This window comes from Strigops habroptila, chromosome 4, assembly GCF_004027225.2.
Source record: "Strigops habroptila isolate Jane chromosome 4, bStrHab1.2.pri, whole genome shotgun sequence".
NCBI lineage: Eukaryota > Metazoa > Chordata > Aves > Psittaciformes > Psittacidae > Strigops > Strigops habroptila.
Genome location: NC_046358.1, coordinates 16,973,183 through 16,990,015, shown reverse-complemented (window position 1 = coordinate 16,990,015; position 16,833 = coordinate 16,973,183). Strand labels below are relative to the sequence as shown.

The 16,833-nt window shown below is 47.4% G+C and overlaps 1 protein-coding gene across 5 annotated transcripts in view; it reads right to left on the bottom strand.

Moving 5' to 3' along the window:
- Positions 1 to 698: 698 nt before the first annotated feature.
- DAAM1 (dishevelled associated activator of morphogenesis 1) overlaps positions 699 to 16,833 on the bottom strand; it is a 96,658-nt gene continuing 80,523 nt past the window's right edge. For all 5 annotated transcript variants that reach the window (XM_030482614.1, XM_030482612.1, XM_030482616.1 and 2 more), the window contains 8 exons: positions 16,508 to 16,614; positions 11,099 to 11,187; positions 10,689 to 10,857; positions 9,818 to 9,925; positions 7,621 to 7,681; positions 6,855 to 6,986; positions 4,002 to 4,172; positions 699 to 3,564 (listed from right to left, as the gene is read on the bottom strand). In XM_030482614.1, coding sequence (XP_030338474.1) covers positions 3,355 to 3,564; positions 4,002 to 4,172; positions 6,855 to 6,986; positions 7,621 to 7,681; positions 9,818 to 9,925; positions 10,689 to 10,857; positions 11,099 to 11,187; positions 16,508 to 16,614 — 1,047 coding nt within the window. In that variant the 3' untranslated portion in view covers positions 699 to 3,354. The remainder of the gene's footprint in view (positions 3,565 to 4,001; positions 4,173 to 6,854; positions 6,987 to 7,620; positions 7,682 to 9,817; positions 9,926 to 10,688; positions 10,858 to 11,098; positions 11,188 to 16,507; positions 16,615 to 16,833) is intronic.

Genomic DNA, 16,833 nt, shown 5'->3' with positions numbered 1-16,833 from the left:
ATGTGTTAGACGTCCCATCTGTGCTGGCTCAGTGCCAGCTTACTGGTTATACTGGGGAAAGCCCTGAGCAAATGGGAAAGCATATGGGTCTGAGCACAATGCTCCCATCGCTACAGACAGTGAGGTCTGGGGGTGTCAGGTGATGCAAAGATCACTCATGCAAGGAGCACTGGAAAAAGAAGAAAATAACACAGAGCCCAGATGGGAAGGTGTGTGGGAATGGTGAGTGTGAATAGGCCAAGAAGGGTTTGGGCTACTGCCAAGAAAACATCTCTAGCATGTCTAGATTAGCTTGCTAGAGACATGCTGGCCAGCCCAGGCAGCATCGGCTCAGCTCCGTCGGCTGGAGAAAGGGACATGATCTGATCCCACTATTCAAACCAGGTGGCTGCTTCAGTTGCAGGCTCCAAGAAAAGCTGATCACCAAGGCTGGAACAGGCATCAGCAACAAAGCAGTGGGAGAACTGAATGGGGTCGCTAACTAGGAGGTGTTTCAGAGCCCACAAGTGGGGGACCATAAGGATGCTGCAAGCCAGGAGAGTGGAAAACCCCCCGACCACCTAAAACCCAGCACACAGGAAAGTGATAAAGCAAATACCCCCCAAAAAAGCAACCCGCAGACAGCTTTTTCTTCAACACGTGTCTCAATCCCCAAATATCCTATTATTTCCCCTCAAAAAACTCGCGGCTCTGCCACGTACACTCACCAAAATTGTTTTTCTTTATTGCATATTGCCATCTTAGAAAATGTACAGTCTTATAACATTACACAGCATTTCCCACTAGCTAAGACTACTAACATCCTTGCACCTAACAGACTACCTTGGTCACTACAAAGCTAATAAGGTCCAAGACACATACTTCAGTTTACAAATTATTATGGAATTATTTTTTTTCTTTTTGGCATTATTAAAAAAAAAAAAAAAAAAAAAAAATCTTTAAAATACACACCCAAGAGGAAAGAATGGCTACTTACACCAGCACCAATCTAAAAGTAGTTTTCAACAATGGCACATGGAATTACCTGCACACAGCCTTTGTATTTATTTATAGAGATATAATCTTTTTTTCTTTTTTCTTTTTTTTTTTTTGAAAGAAAACAAAGAAATGGCAAACTCAGCCTGGTAACGAGGCTGTTGTAAAACAATATTAAAAAAACCCCAAAACAACAAACAGGTTTGGAAGGGCAAGAGGAAATCTGTCAGGAAAGGTCCTGATGTGGCACTGGGGTCGTGGAGGCAGGAGCCGGGGTTGAGTGCTGGCGGCCGAGCCCCACACCCAGGGCCCCAGGAGGAGATCGCCCTTTGCAACTCCCACAGCCTTTCGAATTACAACATGTGTGACCAACCATTCCTTAAACCATCAGAGGCCAGACTGCTGTTCTTTAACTTATTTTTTCTTCTTTTTTTTTTAATATATTTTAAATTCCCCCCCCCAAGTCCATTCCCTCAATTGTATCAGCCCCGTTTTTTTTTCAGCCATAAATAAAAAATATAAATAGAGGCACTTTAGTTAAGGAATAGTATTATCATTACCTTTTGTCTTTTTTTCCCCCTCCTTCTTAAAGCAAAGTGCTTAACTCCACCTTTGAACATAATCTGCAGGTTTTGCAGCTGCTTGGATACGAGGTGCTGGACGTTGTTTTTGCGCTTACCTGCTTTATTTATTATATTTATTACTGCTTTAAATGCTACTCAGAAAGAACTTTGTCTTTTTTTTTTTCCTTTTTTTTTTTTTTTAAATCTACAGTGCGTCAAAAGTTGCAATGGAGAAAAGAACAAAATGGTAAAACTACAGCTCTTGACAACTCTGGTTAGAGAGAGATTTCACAGCTTTCACTCAGCACGCAGACCCCATGGCCTTCAGGTGCTTAGAACCATATTTTTTTTATACAAATTAGTTTAAACAGCACTTTTGCTATACAGTACATATAGTTAACTGACATCCCATACCCCACCAGTAATACCGATTATCTGACAAAAAAAACAACCAACCCAACCTTATTTCAAATAGTGTTAATATCTAGTGCAACAGGGACAAACTCATCTCTCCACAGGAAAAAGAACAAACAAACAAAAAAAAGGATCACAAAAGTATTGGTGGTATAAAAAGGTTTTGTTTTGTTTTCTTAAAAAACACACCACAAATAAATAAAAGTAAAAAGTAACAGTCCTCTATATACTCAGCATAATTTAAGAATAGAAATGTTAATATGTTAATGGTGGTTACTTTTTATTCTCCAATTCTTAATTTTCTAAACCTTTAAATTATTACTCCCTGAGAGCTTTGAATTATTTTTATTATTTTTTTTAATCTTTTTTTTGGACTGACATTTGACAGGTAGTTCTGCTTACAAATTTGCAATGACAATGAACAGCAAACCAGTCAAAAATAGGACCTGGCTAAGAGATGAGCGTTTCTTGGCATCACTGCTTCTGTGTGTCCAATAAAGAAAAGAGAAAAGAAAGTGTGTGAAAGCTGATGGGTTTTGCACCAGGCCCTTTGTATATCAGAGACCTTCGGTCCTGACCCACCCTTACAGAGGATACAGTTTGTCCCACTGAACAGAAAGCAAGAATAAAAATTACAACACAAAAGTTTATGCTCTTCGTCTCCTCTGAGAACTGACCTTTCCCACTGTCCTGGGCCAGAAAACATTGTAAAAGTATAAATACATCTGTGCGGCATTAGAGCAATAAGCACTTTGGGGTAAACTTTTTCCTTTAGCAAGGTGGCGGTAAGAGGAAAAAGAGCATTTCCCAAGGATGATGGGAAGAGCATCGCTGGGAGCACCCACGGCGCCAAGCTCAGGAACGAGCACGAAAGCACGGATCTGTGAGTTTTTTGGAATAATCACAACAATGAGAAAAGAAAAAACAACCAATGGATTAAGGTTCAGTCAACTTTGTATTCTTTTCCTTTTCTTCTTTAAACTGCTCAGCTTGTGTGCAAGGCATCCCCTGCAAACGACCCGGAGCATTCTGGGCAGGAGAGCAGCTTCCCATTGCCTTTGGGGCCCATGGGGACCGCCGGTGTCTCTGGGTTGGGTCCTCTCTTGCTCCGCAGATGCAGCATTGTGCTTGTGCATGGGGAGAACTACTTTTCAGAGCGGGTTGGAGGGGAGGAGGCAGCGCTGACAGTCATCAAGGTGGGCTGCCAACACACCTCCATCCATGCTCCCGATCCGACTATATACACAGTATGTACACACACACATACTCGCCCGTGGGGAGAAAGAGCGTGCCACTGTTTCGCTTTCAATTGCAAGGCAGTATAATGGGAAGAACCCCCCCGGCCACTTCAAAAAGACTAACCCGCATTTTTCTGTTGGGTTTTGTTGTTGCAGTTTGTTGTTCAGAAGTTGAGCTTGGTGACGGGCCTCTCGCGGCCGCTGTCAGCCAGCTGGTTGGCGATGCGCTTGCGGTTGCGCTTCAGTTTGGACAGGTCCTTGTCAAAGACTTCGCCTGAGCGCAGGGCTGAGACGAGGTCGTCAAACTCACCGCCTTCCTCCCCGCTCTCCTTCGCCTTCCTTGCTTTGCGCTCCCGCTCCCGCTGCTCCTTCAGCTATGTGCCATGGTGGGGAGGGAAAGAAAACATCTCACTCTCATGCATTTGGTTGTGGGAGTGCCCAACACAGTGACCCCCAAACTCATGAAACAAGAGGGGTATCCCACCCCAGTGCTTAGCATGCAAGAGCTGGTCAGGGTTATTGATACAACCCATGGGCTGAGGTCCACAGCGCCATGGCTGCTGCTGATGGGTCACAGCAGCCCACAGGCAGCACTAGCTCTGCTGCATGTTTTAGCTCCAACGTCTTACAAATCCAAGGTCATTAGTTAATTAAGCAACCAAGAGTGAAAAGCCAGTGGGTCTAAAAGCACAAAAGATCCTTGCCCAGCCTTCAGTGCTCCCCATGCCACAATGGCCCCACAATGGGTACAGTACAGTTGCCATCTCCAGGTGCCCCAGGGGTGCTGTTGAACTCAATGGTGTCTGCTCACCTGCGCCTCCATGCGTGCCCGGCGCTCCTCCTCCTCCTTCCTCCTCCTCATGTTTTCATTCTCTTGCTTGGCCTCGGTCACAGCTTGAAGGAACTGGTCAAAGATGCCAAAGAACTCGTCAGGCTGCATTTTGTCCGTGTCTTCTCCAAAGTGCTTCACAGCCTTGGAAAACTGGGAAAGAGAAGACAGGGGTCCCTCAGCCTTGGAGATACCCACCATACTGGCAAAACCTCCCATGAGAAGCCTTCGACCTGATGGACCATAAAGAAACACTTCCAGCAGCCACGGCAGAGAGCAGGGCTTTGCTTCATCAAACCTTGACTTAAACATGAAACAAATCATCTGATGTTTTACCTGCTGCCCTGTAAGAGCGACCTGGATCATTCCCGAGCCCTCTCTCCCCTTCTTGCCTCTGGCATTGCTGAGCCTCCCTCCGCCCCAGCTCGACTTTATTAACTAAGCAGCAGTAAAAACAAGGAAGCAAAATATTGTGGGACCGAAGACATAAAACTAATAGTAAACACGGCAGGGGAAGGGAAACTCGCACTTTTAAGTTTTTCTTTGAAGTATTTTTGGGGTATTATTTATCATTGCCACATGCTCTGCTATTGAAACCAAATGTGTTGGTGAAACTTCTAAAAGACATTTCTGCCTGGGCTCAGGCACAACCCTGGGTAGGGAAATAGGGAGTTTTCCGGCCTTTCGTGCTGTTTGCACACCATAAATGTAAGGCAGTCGAATGAGGCTGTAGCAAAGGTCAGGACAGGACATCCACAGTCTGCCAATGTGTCCCAGTCCCCAAGGAGCCCATGAGCTGTCCTTGGGACTTACATCCTTTGTTCTCACTTCCAATTTGAAGGAGACTCTTTGTGCACAGAAAGTTTGTTAAAATTGTGATGGCAAGTTCTGATGATAAGCATGCTTAAAAGAAAAACAAAATCAAAGGACAAACAGATTTATTAGTTGCTTTGATTTTGCTGGGTAGACCAAGAGGAACATTTTTAAAGCCCGCCTGTATGATTTAGTTTTATTTGCAGGGCTGCCCCAGGCTCTTCAAAAGACATTTATGGCATTTTTATTTCTTTCTTTATTTAAGAGACTTAGCACTTCAAGATGCAGGGAGGAATCTGAGAGGTACCACCATATACGTCAAAATAATTGAGGTTATTCTTGTTGATTTTCATCAAGATATTAAATTCTCTGCGATGTTACAGGAGATTCGGGGGAGGGGGGAAAGGCTGAAAATGTTACCCTCACAGGATATAAAGTTTATAAAACAATGATATTTCTTTTTTCCTAAGAGAAAGCAGTAACACAGTTTGAATCTGGGTATGTGTTTAAAAGGTGAAGAGCTGGTGTGCTTTGCACAGCCCATCATATCCAATAATCATCGGAACAGCTGTAAATTACTTCACAGTGGACTTCAATGGGCACTGGGGACCACGACCAGACCTTCTTCAGATCCAGCCAAATCAGCAGAAGGCAATGCAGTTGGAAGAGCATTTGTCACCATCTCCACAGTCCTAACTCACTGCAGGGAAGACCTGTCAGGTTACCGTCAACAGTTTAAAAGGGTGACCAGGGTTAGCCATGTCTTCAGGAAGGCAATGGTCAATCATAATGCCTAAGCATGGGTGGATGGTCTGAAGGACAGTGCCAAGTGGACATTGGTACAACCAGGGAGGAGGAGGTGGTGACACTTGGTAACTTCTGTCTTTGGAGAGGTAGCTCATGCAGTGGAACAAGGATGGGACCTTTGTGCTGGACTATCTCCCTGCCACTTCAATCAAGATGAAGACCAGGCCAGCGAGGAGAAACTGGAGGACTGTTCTTGGAGGAAATGGAAACCAGCTGTGTGCCCCCTTGCTGAATGAGGGGAAGCAAAAGTGCTTGGAACTCACAAATGTCGGTCAACAGCTACCTCTTTGCTGTGATTTAAATCAGCATGGTAGGGAGAAAAGTACAATATGGCAAGAGGTCACTGCATGTGGCTGCAAAGTACTGACCAAGGCATTACTCTGGGGAAGGTGAACCTTTTAAGTAGCTACTCTAACCCAGTAGGTCTGCAGTTGGCCTCAATTCATGTCACTGAGCTCCTCTCCCTCTTCTCTTGAGAAAAGAGCTGGGCTGGTCTCAGAATTAAGTTATGCATTGGATGTTATTTTGTCCTATGGAAGTGAGATCACTTGGGCAGCCTGGTCTCTGATACTAACCTCTGGGTGACCTTATGTCCAGCCTGAAGACCTGGTTACATTTTTAGCTTCCATCAACACCAGACAGAAAAGCCTGCTTTCCTGCCACCTTCAGCCTTCATTGGCCAAGATGCCCCAGCTGCCACTCCTAACTCTAAAGCCAACAGAATTGGTATACTTCCATTTTAAGACATGGAAAGGAAAGCAAGCCCTTGAGTGAAAGGTCTTCACTAAAACTCAGATCCTCGCAAATGACCTACCATCTCTTTCCCTGATAAACAGAACTCTACCATGACTAGCCCCTGCCTTGTACTTCCAGAAGATAGACAGGTATCTCATGGCTTTCTACACCACATCTTGTGCCCTAGAAGCAGTCTGTCGGCCTGACCTGCAATCCTGCATGTTGGGTTGTGCAGCAGGAAAAAGGCCTTGGGGACAGACAGGGATGAACCCACCCACCCACTCCAAACCAACCATGAAGAGCAGCCTAGCACCTTTTTCATGTCAGAGCCTCAGCAGGACACTCACATGATCTCGTGGGGGAGGTATCTGAGATGTTAACACATGGCATGTGCTCCGGGAAGGGTGGGACCATCCCACCCCTGTTGGCTGGAGGAAAGGCTCAGATGCTACCCAAATCTCAAGGACATTGTGACCTTACCAGCTCTTTTGCTTCCATCAGAAGATCTTCAACATCCGAGAAGCTGAAGCTGGCTAATGTGATGAACTGGCTGACAACAGACACAAACTTGTCACCTGTTTGCTGAACTTGAGACTTCTGGAAGTCCAGCTCCTTTGGGGAAATAAAAAGTAAATCTGGTCAGGCCCTAGCTGATGAATGACACAAATACCATTGGCTTCTGGTAGCACCATTGGGTGTGCCTGCATCAGTGCTATGGGTACTGCATCGCCATCGTGGCTCCCTCCTGCCATGCGTGAGGCTACAGGTCACCCCATTTTACAATATCATGCCTGCAGTATATTTTTAAGGCCAAATACTGAAGGAGAGATGTGGAAGCAGCATAATTTAGCAAGACAGTGAATCTTTCAGTATACTTCACCATTTGAACACCACTCCAGCTGGGCTGCAGAAGTGCTCCCCAGCCCTCTGTGGCTTTACAGACAAAAGGAGACCCCCCTGTATATCACAGGTCCTCCATGGGCATCACCACTAGACTTACTCAGCTTCTCTTGGCATATTAGATATAAACCACACACAATGCCTAACCACACACGGTTGTTACTTTGATGGCAAAACACCCCTAGAAGGACAGGCACACGTGCAGGGCAGGGAGGAAAGACAAACAGACCTCCAGCACGTGAGATAAAAGCAGCTTTGCTGGGAGCTCCCTCGCCTGCCTTCCCAAGGAAGGATGCCATGGTGCTCAGAGCTAGGCTGGGCTATATTTGATTTAAATAATACTTACAGTCTCCACTGCTCTCAGGCCGCTCCTCAGAGTGTTTATTTCTTTCTCCAGCTCGGTCATGCTGTTGGAAATGGCAGGATGTTAATTTTCAGCCTTCCCCAGCAAATTCTACTGCTGCCCAACCAACTCAACCATGTCTTTCCACTGAAAAGACCCCAGCACTGCATACAGCCCCTCCTGTTTGCAGAGCAGTGTGTCTTGAGCAGCAAATCAGGCTGACAGCCTCTAAGCTAGGACAGCTGCCTATCTGAAAGTGGCTACAGTTGCTTGCTTTAAAGCAAAGCACTTTTGTGTATTTTGAACCAAGGGGACTGTGCAGGCTTAGCAAGCTCAGCAGCCTCCAGAGCTCTCTGAGCAAAAGGACAGCTCAGGAGAGGGCTTTGCTGGGCACGGATTTCTCTTCCCCTCTTGAGGGCCAGCAGAAAATAGGCTTGTTGTCACAGCACACAGCGGACAGTTTTTCAGGGTACCATGGTTAGGTGAACACCATGTAAAGCATCCTTCCTAGCAGTGAGCCTTGCATAAACGGAGACAACCCAAATATAGAGAAATAAAAATAAATCATCACATCTGGCACTGACTTTGTTTACACAAGGCTCAAGCCCCTAATGAGCTTCAAGTTCAAGTGATTACAGGTTTCTACCACTGCATCTGAGAAGAAGCTTTCTCACAAAGACTCGATGACCACAGGCTTGACGTCCTTCCAGGGGTGTCTGTCCTAGGGCTGGGGTCTCTGGAAATGCTGACGTTGGGTCACAGGCCAAGCATTCCTGGCAGGTTTAGTCTGGGAAAATGCAGTTTTGGGAGCCCTGTGCTCCAGCAGTTCATTACTAGTGGTGGGATTGACAGAGGCGGCAATTTTGCTTCACAGCTGCAGGGCTGGGGGGAATTTAGGGTTTTCCAGCACTTCAGGAACTTTTTGGTTACACTCTAGATTGGACCAAACCCAAGTATTACATATGGTGTCCAGTTCAGAGCACAATGATAAAGTTTAGGGGGGAGGAAAAACCCCTCTATGCAGACGTTTTCTTTCCCATACGTGTATCTGTACAACAGCTGCAGATACACGAGCATGAGAAAGCCAGAGCCTCCACCGGCGAGGAGCATGCCCTGCTCAAACATGTTCTCAGCCAGTGCCTACACGTGCAGCCGCCACACACTCCTCCTTGCATGCCAAGATGTGTCCTGTCACTTCATTTAATCCCTATGGCTGACAATTATTTTACATTTTAAATGCAAAGATGTTTGCTTTGCACATTACACATCTTCCATGGGGAATTCACTATTGCTACAAGAGCACTTTGAAACTTGAAAGACCTTTGAGCTGCCATAAACTCTGTGCATATTTGCTGTCCCCTCTCTACAAAGGTGCAGTTTCGAGGCCCTTTTCATGTCCACAGCTAACATAAACAGGTGCTGACTGCAGAAATGTGTGATCTTGGCTGCTCAGGTCCCTGAAGCAGCAAAGCCTGTAAGCTCCCCCTGAACTTTAAAATCAAAACAGAGCCTCATTGATTTCAGAGAGACTTCAGCACATATTTGAGGGCTTTGCAGTACAACAACAGATTCCTCTTGCATTTAAAAATTCAGTGTGTGTTTAAGGGCTTTGCTGAACATGGGCCTCTGTTGGCAAAGAGACTTGCTCCAAAGGGGTCACCAAGCAGCAGGCAGGGTTTAAAAGCTCATTGCAAACACCAGAAGCTCCACGTTGGTGCTGAAACTAGGGCCAGGCAGGACCCAGAGGTAGGTGAGCCTCTCGCACCGCTGCCTGGTCCTGCCCGCGCTGCTGGCAAAGCCTCCCCGCCACACGCAGATAAAACAGCTGCCCTTTATCTGCAGCCACACCGCAACCGCTTCCTCCCGGATTACTTAACGTACCATTAGAAATTAATTAAATGCTTCTGTGGTGAGATAACAACAGGAAACGGCTGTTCCAAGCAGCTCTCCTCCCTTGTGGTCAGAGGCTGAGAGGCTTGCAGGCCTTTGCTGCAAGGGCTGAGATTTAAAGCCACCAGGTGATGTTTGCTTCTGTGTCCGGGGCTGCTCTCAGGCCAACGTGGCTGCAAGCACAGGACCCAGCCCAGTGGCCAGAATCTGGCCAGGAGTGCAAGCAAGGGAGGGTATATGGAAAGGCAGGCTGAAGCGAGGGGAGAGGTGTTCCCAGCACTCCCTAAGCACCACTTAAATTCCTGCTTACTTGACTTTGGCTGCCTGCGGGATGTCTCGCAGCTCCTCATGCAGGCGGAGAACTTTGGGATACTTCTTTTCGACGATAGTGATGAGATAGTGCAGAAGAGTGATGTTCCTAGGAGAGAGGAGTGGTGAGGTCAGCATGGCAGCACCATGGGGAGTTGAGAGCTCAGTCAAATACCCTGGATAAATCCCAACCCTGCTAATGAACTATTTTGGAGTTTCTGCAAGGATACTGCTTGCTGCCTGTCTGAAGACATGGAATGGGTCTGTTCTATGCACAACCACAGGGCAGAGAAGCATGGTACCTGCAAGCAAGGGCCCTCCACAGGAGGGACCCAGGAGAGGTGACTTGAGCATTACTGCTCCCATCCTCCATAGACTGATGGATGAGACCAGGCAGGTTTGAGATCTGATGCAGCTCCTCTTGCCCTGTGCATGAAGCTCTCAGCAGTAGAGAGCAAACCAGGCGATGGCTGTGGCAGCTTGGGGGGCCTGCAGAGGGGATTCCCATGGGGAGGAGCCCCTGGTACCCCTCCTGCATCCACTGTGCCACAGCATGATGGCTCTTGGCTTCCCAAAGGGGGAAAAAAACATTTAGAGGATGATCCTATCAATCAGCCTTGGCTGCCATTTAGCCAGCTCAGGAGGGAAGCCCCATCAATCCTCATGCTGATCTGCAGCTCGGCTTCCCTCTGAATCTGTCCTGCTCAAAAAATGGACACTTGCATCATTGGATGTGCCAGATCCGGCAGGAGGAGGGAGGGGAACAGTCCCACCTACCCACATCCCAGAGGCAACGCTGGTGGCCCCTCTGTTTCCCCCAACATCTCTGGGTCTCACAGACACTACCAAAGACATGGGCAGGAACTGCTCACTTGTCAATGCTGGACTTGGTATCTGCAATCTTGTTGAGGCTGGAGATCTTGAACCCGAAGGCGTTGCCCCTCTGGCCCTTGTTCATGTAGTTCCCAAAGGCCAGAACCACCTCCAGCAGCTGCTGGAGGCTGCTGCTCTGCAGCACCGCCTTGGAGCCGGCACGGATGGCTGAAAGAGGAGAAGTGTGGGACATTATCCCCTGCCATGAAAGCACACTGGCCCCTTTGTCTTGCAGCAACCCCTTCAGTGTCCCCATGGCCAAAGAGTGACTACCAACTCCTTCCCTTCCCCTGTGTCACTGCAACCTCCATGCAGACCAGGCTTGCCCTGGCATGGAGGGTTGCTCTTCCCATGAGACAAGCGTTCCCTGTGCTGGCAAAAGAGCCCATCAGCAGGTCTAGCCACTTGCCTTCCACCTTGGGTTTCACTTCTGCAACTCTTTCTGCAAACTTCTTCTTGAAGTAGAGTGACTGCAGCCTTTGCTGATAATGGTTTATCCTGGAAAAAAAAAAGAGGTGCAGGTTGAGCTTTGCTTGCTCCAGGCACAGCTCAGCTGCTCTGCTGCTGACAGCTGTGCTTACAAAGCATGCTTGAGCCACAGTGATTAAAAAATGATGACCGCAATTCTCCCTGAAACTATGCTGGGATGGGAAAAAATGAAAGCCCAAGCTACAGCTGTCCTGGGGTGGATTGAGGTGGGGCTCTTAAGCATATCCTTAAGCCTATCCTTAATTCAGCAGGTTCAACAAGTGCATTTTTACACCCTATTGCTATGAACAAACAGCTCTTTTACAACCACTCCCTAGCAAAGATGCTGATGAAGTCTGGGCTCCCAATGGCTTTGTGATGCAGCTGGACACAGGCCCACCATAGAATCATAGAATCATTTAGGTTGGAAAAGACCTTTAAGATCATCAAGTCCAGCCGTTAACCAAACACTGCCAAGTTTACCACTAAACCATGTTCCTAAGCATTCCCTCAGCTGCTCCTTGTAACACTTGTGCTCTAGACCTTTCATCAGCTTCGCTCTTCTTCTTTGGACCCGCTCCAGCACCTCAGTGTCTCTCTTGTAGTGAGAGGCCCAGAACTGAACACAGTATTCGAGGTGCAGCCTCACCAGTGCCAAGTACAGGGGGAAGATCACTGCTCTGGCCCTGCTGGCTATGCTATTTCCGATAGAGGCCAGGATGCTGTTGGCCTTCTTGGCTGCCTGGGCACAAGCTGGTTCATGTTCAGCTCCATCAATCAGCACCCCAGGTCCTTTTCCACTGAGCAGGTTTCCAGCCACTCTTCCCCAAGCCTGTAGTGTTGCATGGGGTTGTTGTGACCCATGTGCAGGACCCAGCACTTTGCCTTGTTGAAACCCTTACCACTGGACACAGCCCATTGATCCAGCCTGTCCACCCACAAGCAGATCAACGCTCCCACCCAACCTGGGGTCATCTGCAAACTTGCCAAGGCTGCACTCGATCCCCTCACTCAGGTCACTGATAACAACATTAAACAGAACTGACCCCAATACAGAGGCCTGGGGAACACCACTTGTGACCAGCTGCCAATGGGATTTAACTTCATTCACTATCACTCTTTGGGCTCAGCCATCCAGCCAGTTTTTTATCCAGCCAAGAATACATGTGTTCAAGCCCTGAGCACTCAGTTTCTCCAGAATGCTGTGGGAAATGGTGTCAAAGTCTAGGTATACAACACACACAGCCTTTCCCTCATCCACTGAGCAGGTCACCTTCTCATAGAAGGAGATCAGGTTAGGCTGGACTTGGCTTTCATAAACCCATGCTGACTGGGCCTGATTGCTTGGTTGTCCTGTACGTGCCACATGATGGCACTCAGGATGATCTGCTCCATAACAGTCCTTGGCACCAAGGTCAGAAGGACAGGCCTGTAGTTCCCCAGATACTCCTTCCATCCCTTCTTGTAGATAGGCATCACATTTGGTAACTTCCAGTCAACTGGGATCTCCCTGGTCAGCGAGGGCTGCTGAGGAATGATTGAAAGTGGCTCAGTGAGCACTTCCACCAGGCCCCTCAGTACCCTGGGTGGATCCCATATACCCCCATAGACTTGTGTGTGTCTAAGTGGTGTAGCACGTTGCTGACTATTTCCCATTGGATTATGGGGGCTTCATTCTGCTCCCAGTCCTTGTCTTCCAGCTCAGGGGCTGGGTACCCTGAGAACAACTGGCCTTACTATTAAAGACTGAGGCAAAAAAGGCATTAAGTACCTCAGCCTTTTCCTCATCCTTTGTCAGTGTGTTCCCACCATATTAAGTAAACATGGAGATCCTCCTTAGTCCTCCTTTTGTTGCTTGTGTATTTATAGAAACATTTTTTATTGTCTTTTACAGCAGTAGCCAGATTAAGTTCTAGCTGGGCTTTGGCCCTTCTAATATTTTCCCAGCATAACCTCATGACATCTTCCTAGTGCTCCTAAGTTGCCTGCCTCTTCTTCCAAAGGTCATAAACAATCCTTTTTTCCCCAAGTTGCAGCCAAAGCTCTGTTCAGCCAGGCCAGTCTTCTCTCCACTGGCTTGTCTTTCAGCACATGGGGATGGCCTGATTTCCTTCTTGAAGAATGTCCAGCCTTCCTGGACTCCTTTGCCCTTCAGGACTGCTTCCCAAGGGACTCTGTCAACCAGGCTCCTAAACAGGCCAAAGTCTGCCCCTCAGAAGTCAAAGGTAGCAATTTTGCTGACCCCCTCTCCTTACTTCTCTGAGAATTGAAAACTCTACCATTTCATGATCACTGTGACTAAGACAGCCTTCAACCGTCACAACACCCACAACTCCTTCTCACAGGTCCGGTAAGGTGCCTTCCCTAGTGGGCTCACTCACCAGGTGGGTCAGGAGGTTATCTTCCACACACTCCAGGAACCTCTGAGCTGTTTTTCTCTCTGCTGTATTGTATTTCCAGCAGACATCTGGTAAGTTGAAGTCCCCCATGAGAACAAGGGCTAGTGATCATGAGACTTCTCCCAACTGCTTATACAATATTTTGTCTGCCTCTCCCTCCTGGCTGGGTGGTCTATAACAGAATCCCAGCATGATATCTGCCTTGTTGGCCTTCACCCTGATTCTTACCCACAAAAACTCAACCCTATCATCACCATCATTAAGCTCTAGACAGTCAAAACACTCTCTAACATACGGGGCTACCCCACCTCCTCTCTTTCCTTGCCTGTCCCTTCTGAAGTGTTTATAGCCACCCATTGCAGCACTCCAGTTGTGCAAATCATCCCACCATGTTACCATGATGGCAACTATGTCATAGTTTTTCTGCTGCGCAATGGCTTCCAGCTCCTCCTGTATGTTGTTCATGCTGCGTACATTGGTGTAGATGCATTTCCCTTGGGCTATTTATCCTGCCACATTTTTGGGGGGATAAGCCCTAATTCCTACGTGACCATTCTCAGGTGCTTACGTGGTTTCTAACGCATCAATACTCTTGCATCTTTGTGGCCACATGGATCTCCATCCCCTACCTCCACTAAGTTGGCAGACTGAAGGACCTCACTAGCACACTGTCCCTCAAACATCCATGTGCTGCGTCAAGGCTTATCTCTAGTGAGCTTGGTTTTATCCCTCTCCCCCTTCAAATCTAGTTTATAGCTCTTCAGTGAGCCCTGGTAACTCCGGTGCAAAAATCCTTTTTCCTCTCTGGGACAGGTGTACCCTATCTGTCATCAGCAGGCCTGGTGTTTCTGTAAACATGATCATGATCAAAAACCCCAAAATTCTGCTGGTGACACCAGGCTTGGATCCAGGTATTGATCTGCTGGCTCTTTCTGTTTTTTCCCTCATCATTCCCTGTAACTGGAAGGATAGAGGAAAACACTACTTGTGCTCCTGATCCCTTAACCAGCTGTCGCAAGGCCCTCAAGTCTCTCTTGATTGCCCTTAGACTTCTTGTTGCAAATTCATCGCTGCCTACATGAAAAAGCAATAGTGGATAATAATCCAAGGGCCATACCAGGGTAGGAAGCTTCCTCTTCACATCTTTAAGCTGGATCCCAGGGAGGCAGCAGACTTTCCTAAGAAGTGGATCGGGTTGGCATACTGGACCTTCCATTCCCCACAGAAGAGAGTTTTCTATGACAATGACCTGTCTTTTTTTCTTTATGGAAGTGGTTTTGAAGCAGGGCATAGGCTGACTTTTAACCTTTGCAACACCTCCAACCTAGAGGTGTGGGGCTCCACTTAAAGAGCTTTATACCAGTCATGCAAGGGCACAAGCAAAGGTGGGGTAGTCACAGAGGAGATTCGCCTGCTGTGCCTGGCAGGACCTTGTTGCCATTACGCCCTACCCCTTACGTCACTGTGCTCAGCCAGGCAGAGAAACGACAGGGAATCCTCTGTATCATGTGTCCTGTGCCTGTTGGGCTCATCCCAGGGAAGGTAGGGTGCGATTCCATAGTCTCTCTCCCTCTCTCTCTCTCTCCCAAGTAACAGCACTAACAAAACTGGACTGTCACATCCTCAGAATGTCCTGGCATGGAAAGCCACCAACATAGTCCAATCCAGCCCTTTCCTGGGCAAGTTAGGGATGGCTCTGCTCATGCCAGTCGTATTTTGGCTGAACAAGATCTCACTTGTATGCAAATGGCAGTCTGATTTAAGTCATTTAGACCAAGGACCCACAGGAGATGTGCTCACAGACAAGGCCATGGGCTACGCTGTCACTGTACTAAACAGAGGTGACAAAGACATCACACTCAGTTACAGACCACAGGAGAAATTGAAAAGCCATGCTGGAAATCAAGGAAAATATTTGCATTAGCACATTGTGCTTTCCAAAAGATGAAGGCAAGAGAGCAACATTTGGGCAAGAGACTGTGAAGAAGAAAGGTGACCTGTGATAGGAAAGCTAATTCTGAGCATCTTCCAGCCCCAAGGGCTCAGGTCTGAACTTCACAGCTCCATCCTGCCTGTCTTTCTTTGACACTCAGCAACTACACAGTGCGTAGCTCCAGTGTTCATTGGTGCATTTCTCAGGAAAGACAGGAGCGTTTCTATTTTTGATCTTCCAGTACAGTCTCAGATCGTAAAATTCACTGACTTTGTGAACAATCGACTTGCTTGAAGTTCAGCTAAGCAATTCAAAGAGCTCAAAACTCGTTTGGATTTAAATAAGGAGCTTCAAGATTTTAAACCAGCACCTCTAGAGGATGTGCATGCAAAAGATAAGGTTATTCATCCCTGAAGACTTCTAAGCCTCAAATGATTGCTACCAGGAGCAGGAAAAAATGACATTTCCTTTCCAACTCATATATTCTCAGGAGCCCCAGGGATGAGATGTTCCTGAGATGAGGAGTGGGACTCATCTATATAGCAGGGCAAAATTTACATATATCATTCTTAAGTATTCACTAGGATATGAAGGGGAAAGGAGCACCGTGTTATCATTCAAACAGCACTTTCCACCTGGGTCATGATGCAGAGGATGCAGTCTTTCACAGAGTTGTGCCAGACTGAGCTTCTGCCCCTAAATGAGAAGCAGAATGTGTTGGAACATAACCTGTGGAGCCAATACCTCTCCCAGAGGATTCTTCTCCCCATCCGTCCACCCTGCTCTGTCCAGCTGATGCTTGTCTGGGATGCACAGTCCTCATTTTAGGAGCATCATGAGCAATCCTTATGGATGAGACCACCTTGCTTGGTCTCCTGTCCATCTGGACCACTCATTTCTTGATGTGAAAAACAGTAAGCTTACTTACTCACTTTCCCAACCAGGCTCCATGAAACAGCCATCTCATAACCAGTCTGTGCAGCCACTGCCCAAAACACACGTTCCCTGGGCCACTGACCTGCTCATTTCGAAGAGGAACCGGTCAGCCTTGGCCATGCGGTCCAGCTCGTGCTTATGCTCTTCCAGCAGGTCAATATCACCCTTTTCAGGAACAAACTTTAGGAGCTAAACAAGGGAAAGCACAGTGGTGGACAAGAGGTCCGGGCACAGTTTTTCAGGAGCAAAATGGTCATTTATATGCTTGAATCTACTACCTTTTCAGCATGTATAGACAGAGAACCCAAGGCACCTGTGAAATAAGTGTTTTTGCTGTCCCTCTGACTTCCTTCCCACTACTCCATCACATTAGTGTCTATTGCTTCTGCCTTGCCATCACTCTGGTTT